At 46.5% G+C, this 15349-nt stretch overlaps 1 protein-coding gene across 12 annotated transcripts in view; it reads right to left on the bottom strand.

The window, feature by feature from the left end:
• Positions 1–15349, bottom strand: part of LOC147035384 (exocyst complex component 6B-like) — a 290908-nt gene that overhangs the window by 97279 nt on the left and 178280 nt on the right. For 10 of the 12 annotated variants that reach the window (XM_085897305.1, XM_085897314.1, XM_085897321.1 and 7 more), the window contains 2 exons: positions 14656–14790; positions 8400–8579 (listed from right to left, as the gene is read on the bottom strand). In XM_085897305.1, the coding sequence (XP_085753431.1) occupies positions 8400–8579; positions 14656–14790 (315 nt within the window). Of the gene's footprint in view, positions 1–800; positions 2659–8172; positions 8197–8399; positions 8580–14655; positions 14791–15349 lie in introns of those variants that run through there. The other 2 variants (XM_085897368.1, XM_085897393.1) reach the window with 2 other exon arrangements.

The following is a 15349-nucleotide window of genomic DNA, read 5'->3' as shown; positions in this document are numbered from 1 at the left end:
GTTTCATACACTGTCTGGAGCATTCCATTGCAATGGATAGAGCAATTAAATGTCAGCCATACTGCTTGCTCAAAAACATTTTAAAATGTTCAGTTAAAATCCACCATGACAAAATGACCGACAGGCAATGTGCACCAAAGTGAAACAAATAAATAAATAAACAAACCAATAGTAAATAAATTAAATTAATAAAAACCCACAACACTCAATTCAATGAGACCACCGTCAAAACTTTTCGTATAAATATTGCACGGGTGCTTCAAAGAAGCGACATATAACAAAAGTTACACAAAACTACCGAAACTGGGAAGGCTTTATGTAAACAAATTGCCAAACAAAAACCCACAACGGTAATGGCATGCGAACAGTGCAGCTCTCCATGGTGAGCTTTCAGCAACTTACGCCTCACCAACAGGCTGTTTCCCAAAGCTCATCTATCATCAGTTTGCTGGGTGAGAGGTCGCGGCAGCTAACCTGGGCCTAATTTACTCCCACAGCGGCGACGCCACGCTGACTGACGGCCTTTCGAGGGAAATAAGCCGCCCGACAGGACACCTGGCACCAAAAAGCTACAAAGACTGCAATGGGTAAGTCCACGCCCTACTCAGAAAATGTTGTAATTAGCCAGCCTCTATATAGTGAGATTATGATCACAAGTCACCGTAAGAACATCTTGACTCTTCTGATCCGCATGAATGATAATCATAAGTTCAACAAAACTTTGGTTTGCACAAGTGATGCATTGAAACAGGTATTTCCTTTCACAATGTGTGGAAACAGATACGAGCTCAAACAATCAATTGTATAGTCATAAAATATTTTATTGCTCAACTTTGTTTTTGTAAAAAAAAATATTCACAAGCAAAGGTATGGAAAAGAGAGAAAGTGAAAAATGGATAGAGGGGAAGGCTTGGAGTGTGTGTGTGTGTGTGTGCGTGCGTGTGAGTGTGTGTGTGTGTGTGTGTGTGTGTGTGTGTGTGTGTGTGTGTGTGTGCGTGCGTGCGTGTGAGTGTGCAAGACGAGGAAGAGAGGGGGGGGGGGAGAAGGTGAGCAGAACAGGAGGAAGAAGCAAAAAATAACCCAAAAAACAAACAAAAAAAACCAAACCAGCGGATGCAAAGCTGTGCAGAATATATTGTGACGTCCACGGGACTTGAACAGTCCCGCCAACGTAGAATGAGCCGAAACGATGGAGGCGGTTTATTTATTTATAACCCAAACATGGCGGTTCTAATCGCTCTACCGCAAACGGGACGAGGAAGGTGGCACGAGTCGCTTTTCACTGAGTTGATGATGTTTATTTGTTTTTATTATTAACCAGAAATAACAAGACTCGGCAAGAAAAGGGATCCGGGGCGATTCAACGGGATGGTGTGGGATCGGGCATGGGGAAAACACAGACAATTCCAATGAATATACAGATCTCAAACCCTCTAAGGCGCCAAGTACACACACACACACACACACACACACACACACACACACACACACACACACACACACACACACACACACACACACACACACACACACACACACACACACACACACACACACACACACACACACAAAACGTAGCTATTTCTGGTGGTCAGGCTGGACCGTGGTGTGGACGCAACTGTCCCTGGATCAGCGTCAGACGAGCTGGCCTTGCTCTCGTCAGGGGGGGGGGGGCAGGAGAAACCGTGGTGCTGTCGACCTCCTGGTCCTGGCCCAAGTCCGCTCACAGCCGCCAGGGAACCAGTTCTGGCGCCAAATTGCGAGCAGGAGAGGGAGGCAGGTCCGCCCGCCGTTCGACCCCGTACTCCAAGTCAGCAGAACCCCAGAGCCAACCAAGGTGAGGCACGAGGCTCAGCAAGGCTCCAAGACACGATGAAGAACACGATCGAATCAGCACAACAAGTACGCTTCCCGCGCAACAGCCTCCACACCAAAAACAAAAGGATCTTTTTGTCCCGATCTTCTTCCTCTTCCTTTTTCGACCCCGAACAGAACCTTTTTATCCTCCCGTCCTCGTCACTTCCAATCGAGCCGTTTTATTGGCCCACCGCCATCGCCTTCCGCCAATCGTGATCACGGGGCGGAGCCATCCGCAGCACTGTCCTGTGACGTCACGGCCAGCCACCAGGGACTACTAAAAGGGGTTTACGCAGACACACTTACCCTATCCCGTGTCCCTATCTAATTACGTGACAATTATCATTGCCCCCTTGAAGAAATGAACATTTACTAGACAACTTATCACCACTGAATTGCTACTTATTACATCGAGATCCTGGTAAACTCGAACAGCATGGCATACCTAATTAAACATCCTAATTACCCTTTGAATGCATACCCCCCCTCAAACGTAACACTGCCCCCTCCTCTGGTACCGCAGCTCCTGCAAGGTATATCACAGGCGCTACCGTACCAGCCTTAACACTTACTGACTCACACCTAATTAACCTAACGAAATAAAGTAGGAGGGGCAATGGGCAGCGAGTCGCAGCTAACTTACCTATCCTGCTTAATGTATTACCCCCTTATAGCCTTATCCTCGCCTAAACAATCATTCGTTTTTTTTATTTTATTTTTTATTTTATCACATGATAGCACTGAGTGAAGTTGCACTCCATCTTCTGGATCATCGCTCTTGCTCAGCACTCTTCCAGTGATCTGGGGAGGGGAAACAAAAGGTTCCACAAAAACACAACACTTATACTTTACATTCCTACTCTAAGCCTTAACGACACTATTCACAGGATATTTACACTTGACCGCCTCCCCCAGTGGATGCTAATAGACCCAGCGTTACCTGGGGAGGCAATTTTCAAATTTGCCTGCCCCAAAATTATGCGGACATCATGCCCTTGCTGCACCTGTCAAGTTGTGCGGGATCGAGTGGGACTCACACATCTTCACAACACTCACACCATGGTCATCATCACATTTCTAGGTCATGGTCCTCATTTTAATCATGCAGGCTGAATCCCGTCGTGGCCGTGGGGTGGGTTACCACAAGATGATGGGGGCATCTCAGGTGCAACCATGCCCACAGGTAAGCTTTAGTCCAACCCGGACGTTTCTCCGCCCCGCTCCCTTTGATTCCCTCCCCCCTGGTAGCCATCAGCTCTAATCCCGTACAACACTCTGGAAGGGGTCTCACTGGCTCCTCTGGCCTTCCTGGGTCGCCAAGGTCCTACCCGCCTTGGTCGCCCAACCAGACCCTCTCCCAGTTGCCTCCAGACACTGTCACCATCAGCCACCAGGTGGTGAATCTCCTTGAAGGGGGTCGCAATTCACGCTCACCGTGAGCTTCAGCAATCCCTGTGGACAAGCACATCATCCCCACCCACAAAACCCACATGACTCCCCCACCCCATCGGCCTTACATGTGACACCTGCATTTCTAACACTTCGCCGACCATGACTTTCCCTGTTACCACACCATGTCCAATAAAAAAATCAATGTGTGCACCATACATTTCACTTCTTAACTTAAAACAACTCACACAGCACTTCTCACCCGATCCACGCACCAGCCATTGGACAGCCACTTGTGCCCGCTTTGTTTCCAATTACCCACTGTCCCGATTGTCACTCTAATACCCAGCAGAAATTACAAACCCATGCCAATTTTCCCACAATTCACTATTTTTCACCAAAGGAGGCACTTCGCCACAATGTCAGCAGCCGAGCATGGCCCTATATGCTCAGCCCGATCGAGTCTCCCCGACCCCCGACAGTGATCTCCGGACCCGACCTATGAAAGGGTCATCTCAGATAGACCTGGCGGTTCAGCAGGAGGATTCACCCTCTCCGAGTCTAAAAGTCTATTGGAGGGTCCCTCTATCGCCGGGTACCGGCAATATCGTTGCATGTGTCCTCTTCGCCCGCACCGGAAACAACTCCCCATAAAAGGCCCCCGTGAGTATCGGTGAAATGTCTCTTCCGGTTCCGGACCCCCTCGGCCATAATCAAATTGCTCTATTGGCTGGGCTGGACCCCGCCGCTTTGGCGCACTAACTACCGGATTACCCTTTATCAAACTCGACAGTTTCTGGCAAATTTCCTGAAACATTTGGGTAATGCCAATTTCTCCCAGCCCCTCTCCTTGATCCTGGATCTCCGCCTGTCGGACCGTCACCGATGGCCTCTCGGGCACCCGACCCGGCCGCCTCCACGAGGCCAGCCTGGCTGCGCACTCAGCCGCTCGGTGAACGGTGGGTGGATCCTGTAGCTCCACTAGCGCTCGGACCTCAGGGTCCGGAAGAGCAGCTAAAAATTTCTCTAGTGCCAGTCTGTCCCACGCCTCCACTGTAAGGTCCCGATACGCGATCCTGACTGATTGGAAAATGTCCTGTGCCAGCTCCTGCACTGTCTCACCCGGCTTTAATCTGCAGTGCTGGAGCTGGGCCCGCACCTGATCACAGTTTGCCGCGAACCCAAACCGACGGCTCAACGCCTCGCAAATGTGGGAGCTGGTCAACATCCCCTCCGCGATCACGTTTAACACATCTGCGGCTGGTCCCCGCAACGTTGCCACCAAATTCCCTGTACGTTCCCGCTCATTCCACCCGTTTAGTCGGGAAATGCACTCAAATTGCGTCAGAAAAGCTTCAACGCTCCCTGACCCGTCGAAGTTTACCAGGGGGATCACTTTTACGGTGGCCCGCTTCTCAGTTTCTCCCTTGTCCGAATCCAGCCCAGGGATCAAACACCCTTGTGGCTGCGTATCCAATTTCGGAGCCCACTGTGGCCAAAAATGTTTTGTGGTGAGGGTCTCATGGGTCAATTTTTCCTCCTGTTCCAAACGTTGAATGGACCGATTCACCTCTTCCCGCAGGATCTTCTGGGCCCACACAATCTCCTCCAAGGCTCCGTCGCGAGTTTGTAGCTGCTCCTCAACCAACCCGGACACTCTACTTACAAAAAGACGGCTCTACCAGGCCTTTATCCAAGACTTCATCTTGGCTCATAATTTTATCTTGTTCGTCCAAACGAGCCTCCAATCCTTTTACCTCCTCCACCAAATTCATCCCTTGCTTCCTCAGCTCTCCCCACTCTTCCCGCTCTTCAACCTGCAGCTGCATACGAGCATCCACACAGGCACGATGACGTTCCAGGCTTTCATCCACTTTATCAACCCGAATGTTCGTTGCATCAATTTTATCTAACAATTTTTTCCGTATATTTTCCCCCTCCAATGTAATTTCTACCTTTGTTTCCTCCAATCTATCCTCGAATTTACTTTGTATTTCTCCAAATTTAACATCCACACACTCCTGCATCTCAGTTTTCATTTTCTCCATCTTTTCCCCCAATTCATCCCTCATTAAATCAATCCGTGCACCCAACTGTTCCCCCATTACCCCCAATCGATCCGCCATCTCTGCCCCCTGTGCCGTCATTTTTGCCCTCTGTATCACGAATTGATTTTCCATTTGATTTTCCATTTGTGCCGTCATTTCTGCCCTCTGTGTCACGAATTGATTTTCCATTTGTGCCGTCATTTCTGCCATTTGTGCCCCCTGTGCCGTCATTTTTGCCCCCTGTGCTGTAATTGCACTCATTAAACGTTCCAACATTGTCCAGATCGTCATCGTGCCGGTTTCCGGCGCTGCCGGCCCCGTTACGGGCGATGAAGCACGGTCCACGCTCGGAATGGGGGAGGTTCCAACCCTACCCCCGTCTCTCCCCTCTTCCCCCGACTCGCTGCCAGACACGTGGCCTTCCTCCTCAAACATCTGCACATCCGCCATGGTGCAGAAGTCCTATTTGCCGCCAATTAATTTAAATTTGAAAAATCCCGCCAAAATTTTCCCGCGCTCGCGCGCTTTTCTGCAGTAATTTTATATTGCAATTCGTGGCGAGATTTTAATCTTGGTATATTCTCCCGATACCAAATATAATTTAGAGGGGTTCGAACATCCAACACCCTGACACCAATGTGACGTCCACGGGACTTGAACAGTCCCGCCAACGTAGAATGAGCCGAAACGATGGAGGCGGTTTATTTATTTATAACCCAAACATGGCGGTTCTAATCGCTCTACCGCAAACGGGACGAGGAAGGTGGCACGAGTCACTTTTCACCGAGTTGATGATGTTTATTTGTTATTATTAACCAGAAATAACAAGACTCGGCAAGAAACGGGATCCGGGGCGATTCGACGGGATGGTGTGGGATCGGGCGTGGGGAAAAGACAGACAATTCCAATGAATATACAGATCTCAAACCCTCTAAGGCGCCAAGTACACACACACACACACACACACACACACACACACGCACACCCACACACGCACACACACACACACCCTCGCACACACACACACACACACACACACCCACACACACACACACACACACACACACACACACACACACACACACACACACACACACACACACACAAAACGTAGCTATTTCTGGTGGTCAGGCTGGACCATGGTGTGGACGCAACTGTCCCTGGATCAGCATCGGACGAGCTGGCCTTGCTCTCGTCAGGGGGGGGGGGGCAGGAGAAACCGTGGTGCTGTCGACCTCCTGGTCCTGGCCCAAGTCCGCTCACAGCCGCCAGGGAACCAGTTCTGGCGCCAAATTGCGAGCAGGAGAGGGAGGCAGGTCCGCCCGCTGTTCGACCCCATACTCCGAGTCAGCAGAACCCCAGAGCCAACCAAGGTGAGGCACGAGGCTCAGCAAGGCTCCAAGACACGATGAAGAACACGATTGAATCAGCACAACAACAAGTACGCTTCCCGCGCAACAGCCTCCACACCAAAAAACAAAACGATCTTTTTGTCCCGATCTTCTTCCTCTTCCTTTTCGACCCCGAACAGAACCTTTTTATCCTCCCGTCCTCGTCACTTCCAATTGAGCCGTTTTATTGGCCCACCGCCGTCGCCTTCCGCCAATCGTGATCACGGGGCGGAGCCATCCGCAGCACTGCCCTGTGACGTCACGGCCAGCCACCAGGGACTACTAAAAGGGGTTTACGCAGACACACTTACCCTATCCCGTGTTCCTATCTAATTACGTGACAACTATCATTGCCCCCTTGAAGAAATGAACATTTACTAGACAACTTATCACCACTGAATTGCTACTTATTACATCGAGATCCTGGTAAACTCGAACAGCATGGCATACCTAATTAAACATCCTAATTACCCTTTGAATGCATACCCCCCCCTCAAACGTAACAATATCAAGTGACGAGAGTGGGATACTTGCGGGTCACCATTTGATCCATTTAATAATCCTGTATAAAACGATATTCGTCATTGCAAAGCCAAATTCGATAATTGTTTCACAAATTGCCTCATAATCCTATGAAAGAAGTTCATTTACCAAGCGCACACACACACACACACAGACGCAACATTTTGCTGTGCTCAAAAGCTATTACAAGCAAGAAGAGATGCCATAAACTCCATTCAATTCGATTATCCCTTCAAAAACAAAACAAGCAGTCATAGATTGGTACTTATGAAATCGTCAACTTGACCTCTGACCTTGTCTAATAAAAGCTGTCTCTAGAGAAGGTAGCGACGCAAACTAGAAGTTTCTACGATGATTCTGTACTAAACCATCAAAAATCGTAACGTCGAGCGAAGCAAAAATCTCCATTTCTCCACACAATTATTCAATATTATTTTATCAAAGTCACAAAACCGTAATATTCGGCCATCCACCAATAATCTTTACATAATCCGACGGCTCAGCGAGTCAGGAATGCGACGATAACCTTTATTGGGATAAAAAAAATGACTTTTAAACACCATATTTATCGAAAACACCGTCAGCGCGCACACGCAAAACCTTAACGTGACTCAACGACACATCTGCTAGAGCGCACTGCATCATGGGACGACCCGTGACGCGTCGAGTGAAATATTTTTTCTACATCTTAAAACGTCTGCAAAACATCCGATTTTTACCAGAATTTCGACAACCGAGTTTTAAGCGTCCCAAGTGATCGCAAAAACCGAAGACAAAATGAAAATCGAAGTTAAAACGAACTAGTAACGTCGAGCGAAGCAAAAATACTCCATTTCTCCACATTAATTTACGGAATTATGTTTGACCTCACTGTGACCTTGACCTTTGGCTGATTTTGATGAAAATCTAATCAGCACTAGCCATCACCCTCCTGAATCACGTGGCATAATTTGACATTGGTAGCTTCTTCCGTTCTCGAGTTATCGTGCCTAAAAACAAACAAACAAACACACAAACAAACAAACAGAAACGGAAGTCATCATTATACTTACGAAATCTTTAGATTTCGTAAGGAACAAAACAAGGATTGCCTTTAGTATTTTCTTACCAACAATCACCACTATTCAATAATGCCACATTCCTCAGTGATATATTCCACTTCCAAAGCAAAATGGAGGTGTACAGAACTTACAGGCAGGTGCGTGAAGACTGCAAAAGTGCTGCGGAGGAAGTTTATGAGGTCCACGAGGTAGTCACTGGCATGGCCAAGCGGTTCAACCAGCATCCAGTCATAATCCGCAAGTTGCAGAAACTCGTCAATCTTCTGATTAAGTTTTGTGTAGATCTCCTCCTCGGCTGTGTGCCGGGCATCCTGCACAACACAACAAAATATTCATTGGATGTTGTTTCCTTTCCTTCATAAACATGTATATTGTTACTTGTTACAAACAAGGGTGCCGAATTATTATTGCACTACCTTTGTTTCGGCAGCGTATAAACAAGATAGTCCATGCAAAACAAGTACACAACAAGAAAAAGAGCAATCGGAGATTGCAAACCCTCACCACGACTTCTTTAGAGTGGTGTATTTTTATGGGTTTTCAGGTAAATCCAATATGGCGGCCAAACCATGCGACCTATTATGTCATATGTGTGACTTTTGTTACTCATGGGCAGGTGGTCATATGAGCAAAGTTTCGCCTCGATCTGTTCAGCCACTTCAGAGATTTTGAAGGTTATTATTATTATTTTTAAACAATATGGCTGCCGAATCACATGACAGACGACGACATTATTTTTTTTTTTCTGTGGACCATTTTATCCTGAGATTACCCTCAAAAAATTTCATCCTGATCGGACGTGGTGTTCTACATATGCAATTAAGATGTTATAACAAGGGCACTTATGACATTAAAAAAACAAAAAAATCACTCATTTCCAATGAGGAGTACTTGCCGTGTGCTAAGGTTCAATTTTTTTCCTTGGTGCGGTTTCAGAGATACAGAGGTCCAAAGTTTTTCCATTTTTCCAATATGGCTGCCACACCAGCTGGCCCATGACGTCATAATTATCATTGAAACATTATACATGAGTAGTTGCAGCTATGGTGAAATTCTGTGAAATTCTGAAATTAAAGAAATGTGAAAGAAATGGTGAAACGAAAGTTTTGTGCAGACAAACAGACAGACAGACAGGCATACAGGCAGACAGGCATACAGGCAGACAGGCAGACTGACAGACAAACAAACAGACAGACCCAAATGCAACATCCTCTCCGAATCCTTCGGTGAGGGTAAAACCATAGGGCGGCAACACCCGTGCGCTCACCTAGTAGAATGATGATACTGAGGAGGAAGTCAACCCCACATTATACCACCAATATGAGGCAGAATCAGCAAATGTACCAATGAACCAATGTTATAGCAAAATACCTATTTTTGGGGGGGCAGCCCCAACCCCTCCCTCCATAAATCCCCGAAGACCACAATTTTTTTTTAATTGTGCGAACAAACTTATATACATCACAGGTGATGAAAGTTGTGGTCAAGTTTCATCAAAATTGTGTGTCGTTTCTGACAAGAAAACAAATACACCACATCCATGGCCAAAAGTATGTGGACACCTACTCGTCCAACATCTCATTCCAAAATCATTGGCATGAATATGGAGTTGGTCCCCCTCTTTGCCGCTATAACAGCCTCCACTCCTCTGGGAAGGCTTACCACTAGATTTTGGAACATTGCTGTGGGGATTTGTTTCCATTCAGCCAAAAATGCATTAGTGAGGTCGGGCACTGATGTTGGGTGATTAGGTCTGGCTCACAGTCGGCATTCCAATTCATCCCAAAGGTGTTCGATGGGGTTTGAGGTTTGGGCTCTGTGCACATCGAACATCGAACTCGACAAACCATTTCTGCATGGACCTTGCTTTGTGATGCTGAAACAGGAAAGGGCCTTCCACAAACTGTTGCCACAAAGTTGGAAGCACAGAATCGATTAGAATGTCAAAGTATGCTGGAGAGTTAAGATTTCCCTACACTGGAACTAAAGGGCCTCACACAAACAATGAAAAACAGCCCCAGACCATTATTCCTCCACCAAACTTTACAGTTGGCACTATGCGCTCGGGCAGGTAGTGTTCTCCTGGTATCCGCCAAACTCTTGATTCTTCTGGCAGACTGCCAGATGGTGAAGTGTGATTCATCACTCCAGAGAACATGTTTCCACTGCTCCAGAGTCCAATAGCGGTGAGCTTTCCACCACTCCAGCTGATGCTTGGCATTGCGCATGGTGACCTCAGGCTTGTGTGCGGCTGCTCGGCTATGATGGAAACACATTTCCTGAAGCTCTCGATGAACAGTGCTTGTGCTGACGTTGCCTCCAGTCAGTTTGGAACTTGGTGGTGAGTGCTGCAACTGACAGACAAATTTTCCACGCTTCGCGCTTCAGCACTTGGTGGTCCCGTTCTGCAAACTTGTGTGGTCGACCATTTCACGGCTGAGCTGTTGTTGCTCCTAGACGTTTCCACTTCACAATAACAACACTTACAGTTGACCGGGGCAGCGAGCTGGGCAGAAATTTGATGAACTGACTTGTTGGAAAGGTGACATCCTCTGACGGTGCCACGTTGAAAGTCACCGAGCTCTTCAGTACAGTCCATTCTACTGCCAATGTTTGTCTATGGAAATTGCATGGCTGTGTGCTTGATTTTATACACCTGTCAGCAATGGGTGTCTGAAATAAACGCATCCACTAAATAAAAGAGGTGTCCGCATTCTTTTAGCCATGTGGTGTAACTCTTTTGGTGGTGTGACACCTCAGGCGCTGATTTTGTCAAATATCATGAACAAATGTTGGTAAACTGTGATGAAAGTTGTGGTCAAGTTTCATTCGAATTGCGTGTGTAGTTTCTGAGAAGAAAGCAAATACCTATTTTGGGGGGTAAACTCCCACAGACCCTTCTCTCGGGCCAGATAATTTTTTAATGGCATGAGCAAACTGGTACACAGCGTGATGAAGGTTGTGGCAAATTTCATCGAAATTGTGTCGGTAGTTTCAGAGAAGAAGTTACAAGCATTTCTGGATGGACGGACGACGCACCATCCCACAACCTCCCTGGAACTACGTTCCAGTTGAGCTAACAAATAGGATGTTGGCTTAAGATCGAGACGTAAAAGCATAGAAACAGATGTGAAAGTCATTCCATTTTGAAAAAAGAAGAAGAAAGTTCTGCAAGAGTAGAAATTTTTCATGGTGATCATGGAAGCAAGAATAATCATTCATGGAAACTTCGCAAATTCCAGCATCACAAAATGAAGGTTTCTTTGATCGAACGATGTGCAACAGACAGTTGGGTGCAGTTGATTGAAAGGATAAACAAATCAACACCCAAACACACCACTTGAGAAAGCAAATGGTGACTGTCCCTTCACTCCGCTCTGCTTTTCGAAACACTCGGCTCAAAAACCTTACTGAAGGTTCCTCCCTCGATAATATAATTAAAAATGAGATGGTTCAAAATCCAGATGGTGTCAGAAAGTCCTGGTCACCAAAACATTGCTCTATATCCGGAAGCAGCCAGAAATTCCCTGAACACACTCGATCTTTCCACGGGCGATAAAAATCGCACTTCAAGTTAACACCTGTAAAATACTTTGTCGCTCTCTTCAATCAATCACACTTCAAGACCTCTTCCCTCAACAAACATCACAAAATCTTGATTAAAAATAAAAAATATAAATTGTTCTACAATCGAATCACAGGTACTGTGTCAAAACATCTCTCTCAAATATCCTATATATTATTTCTGTTAACGTCTGCGCGTAATTTGACGTTTCTCCTCTGAAACTGCCGGACGGATTGTCGCTACTTTCTGCATGCGGGTGCTCTGTGGTCGAATGAACAGCATCGGCTATGTGAGATCGCGCCAGACGGACAGGTTTGGTAATTTTAGGCTATTTAAAAACCAACTATATTCCGAACGCAGAACGGCAGCTCAATTAAGGGAAGAGGACGCAACGAACGGGTTAACATTCACACCAGCACATTTATTTGCACACACACAACACATATGCAGTCATGTATGCAATCAGGTGAGGCAAACAAAAGCAATGCAATGTACAAGCACGTAATGAATGGGGGTAGGGGCAAGACGCGAGCAAGAAAAAGAACTACCACCGTTCTATTAATTACGTACACTTATACAGTTCTACGTACGGACATGGCGCCACAACGTTCATTCAAAAGAAACAAAGAAAAACCCCAGGAAAGACGAGGGGAAGACTGGACCTATTGGGTCTTTATTTCACGGAGCAGTGATGCAGAAGCTCCGCGAGGCCGGGCTGGTTACCTTCACCTTTGAGGTGCCTCGCTGAGGCGATCCGCGACGTCCCATCCTCACGGCAGCTGTCGTGACCGCGGTCCGGCCCAGGCCTCGTTTGATGGCCTGGTGATTCGGGCCCAGCCGGCAGCGCCTCAGAGGAATGAACGGGTCTTTTGCTCTCTTGGAGTTGATGCTCTCTTTAAGAGCCCGTCCGTCCCTCAGCGCCGCTCGGACTGTCCCGAAGCCTGATCACCTCGGACCGGTCGGTGCTGGCTGGCGACCTCTCTCCGGCTCTCCCCACGTCCCGCACAAAAACGCGCAGTTCTGCGCGGCACGGCTGGCTTGGCCACGCTCTCAGCTCCCGTCTCCTCGCGGCAAACCCAGACCTCCGCTACCCTCCACAGGACTCGAACCTTGCTCTTCACACAACTCCAAACCCCGACCGACTCAGCTCACTTGGCGCTCTGCGCGCCTTTTTATAGGGTTCGTGAGGCGACGTTTGATCTCCGCTCTTTCACCTCTGACCTTCACTGGCTCCGCTCTCCTCGATCTCCTGATCCGAATTCCAAGGCAAAGCTTGGAGTGAGCGGACATGGTTGAAATCACAGTCACTGGCGCCCACAAAGGAGAGCGGACGTTGTGGAGATCACCGGCCCTGCACAACGAGGAAACCCCCACGTTTGCAGCGATCTCGCCGTGGCCGGCGCAAAGATGGCAGCGTTTGCGGAGTTGAAGGTGAAGCGATGTTGTTCGTTGTTGGTTTTTGGGGGAGATGTGGTTTCGCAGATAGTGGCTGTGGTTGGCGTTGTGAAGGTGGTTGTGGTTGGCATTGTGAAGGTGGTTGTGTGAAGACGGTTGTGGAGGAGGTGGTTGTGTGAAGGCGGTTGTGAGAGCAATTTTGGTGGTGGAGGTGGTTGTTGAGAAGCGGTTGATGAGAGCGATGTTGGTGGTGGAGGTGGTTGTTGTGAAGCGGTTGATGAGAGCGATGTTGGTGGTGGAGGTGGTTGTTGTGAAGTGGTTGGTCCAAAATAACGATAGCCAAAGAATAACGGCTAACTCAAAGATCACAGCCCGGCACACGAATAATTGTCCGTTAAACATCGGTGGCGAACTCTATCTGAACACAGACTTATCGACATAACTGATCTGAGGACCTATATGGTGCTCTGTGAATTTCCACAACCGTAACAATATATATATATATATATATATATATATATATATATATATATATATATATATATATATATATATATATATATATATATATATATATATACACATATATATATATATATATATATATATAGCTGTTTGTGTCTGTGGATCACAAGTGCAGCCCATTCTACAGGCCACGCTTCCCCCCCCCCCCTCTGCCTCAGCATCACAAGCACAGCCCATTAACCAGGCCATGCTTTTCCCTCCAGCCGTCCAGAAATCACCGCTATCTTTTTCGGTCAGCATAACTCTGAGGGTTCAAAGGCCTCAGTGGTTTTCGCCCGAGTTTTCAAGGCTTATAACCAAACTAATAGGCATGTAATTCTCATATTACTGCTTGGTCGTGAAATGCTGTGTCCGTAATTAATAAATCGGGAGGCCAGGTAAATTCTCGGAAGATATTTATATTGTACAGGTACACTTGCAGCTTCCTGTACCGATTCATGTTCCGATGCATGTTCAAAATATAACATTCAACTGAAATAAAGTAGTTCCTCGATCATAAGCGAGTTTTGTAAATTTTATGTAAATTTTAATTTCAGATTCTGTTGTTTGAAATTCCAAATGACTTCGTGTTTTGTGTGGAGTTGAAACGTTATTTTTTGTTGCTGTTGGTTTTTTTCATTTCATACAATGGCATTTGTACAGAGATTGAAAGGATAGCTCTGAAATACTGTGCAACTCCAGCATTGCAATCAACATCAAATCTCCCCAGTGTCACAACAAAATGCTCTCGAGTTAAAAACTTTTCAATTCCATCTCTATAGACCAGCTTTAGAATCTGTAAATTGTACAAGACACTATATTTATCGATAAAAGCCTATTTGAAAAGTGTTACTTCAAACAATGTAAAAAGCAAACAAAGAATATCATCAAACAAATACAAATATCAGATTGGCAGAACGCACCTTAAACGTAGAGGTTCCATAGAGTTTTGTTGTGTGCACGGTCTCAGGTGAGACATTGGTGATGTCAGTAACAAACTCTTCCAAGTGTTTGCAGGACTGTTCGAGATAGGTCGTGTTGATGATTATCTGCACCAGCTGTAGGCAACATAAGGAGATTGAGTTAACAAACCACCTATCACTTTGGATAGACACCTACAATGGGTTAATTCTATTAGTCCTGCAGCATAGCCTGATATTTCAGATCAATTGTTCAAATTTGCATCAAAGCACCAAAATTGGTACACATGTAGAATAATGTATTCCGAACAATTCTAGATATGGAGCCACCCAAGATTGTGCCTTGGTCAGCTTCGGCGACCATTTTCCAAAATGGCCACCATTCTACTTTAGCGAAATTGGCTATATGCTCTCATTTTCTTATTGTATTGGTGGTAGATATAAGGAAAGTGTAAAATTCAGTAAATTGACCATGAAAAGGCTCTCTATTATGTAGGGCCTTGCAAATAAGGCCATATCATTCTTCACAGATGCTTCCTTTCCTTTGGGTGCTTTTGGTCTTCTGTCTGTTCCGAAGAGGGTGAGTTTGTTCCTCTTTATAGGTTCGTGATTAGTCTTGGTTCTGTCGATGAGGCAATCCTTTGAGTATGCCTGAAACTGTTCTTGTCCAATCTGCTTGGCAGTGCGAACTGTTGCA

This window comes from Eptatretus burgeri, chromosome 1 (genome assembly GCF_056783735.1).
Source record: "Eptatretus burgeri isolate ZD-2024b chromosome 1, Ebu_testis_v1, whole genome shotgun sequence".
Classification (NCBI taxonomy): Eukaryota; Metazoa; Chordata; class Myxini; order Myxiniformes; family Myxinidae; genus Eptatretus; species Eptatretus burgeri.
The sequence above is the reverse complement of the archived record's forward strand: the minus strand, read 5'-3'. Positions and strand labels throughout refer to the sequence as shown.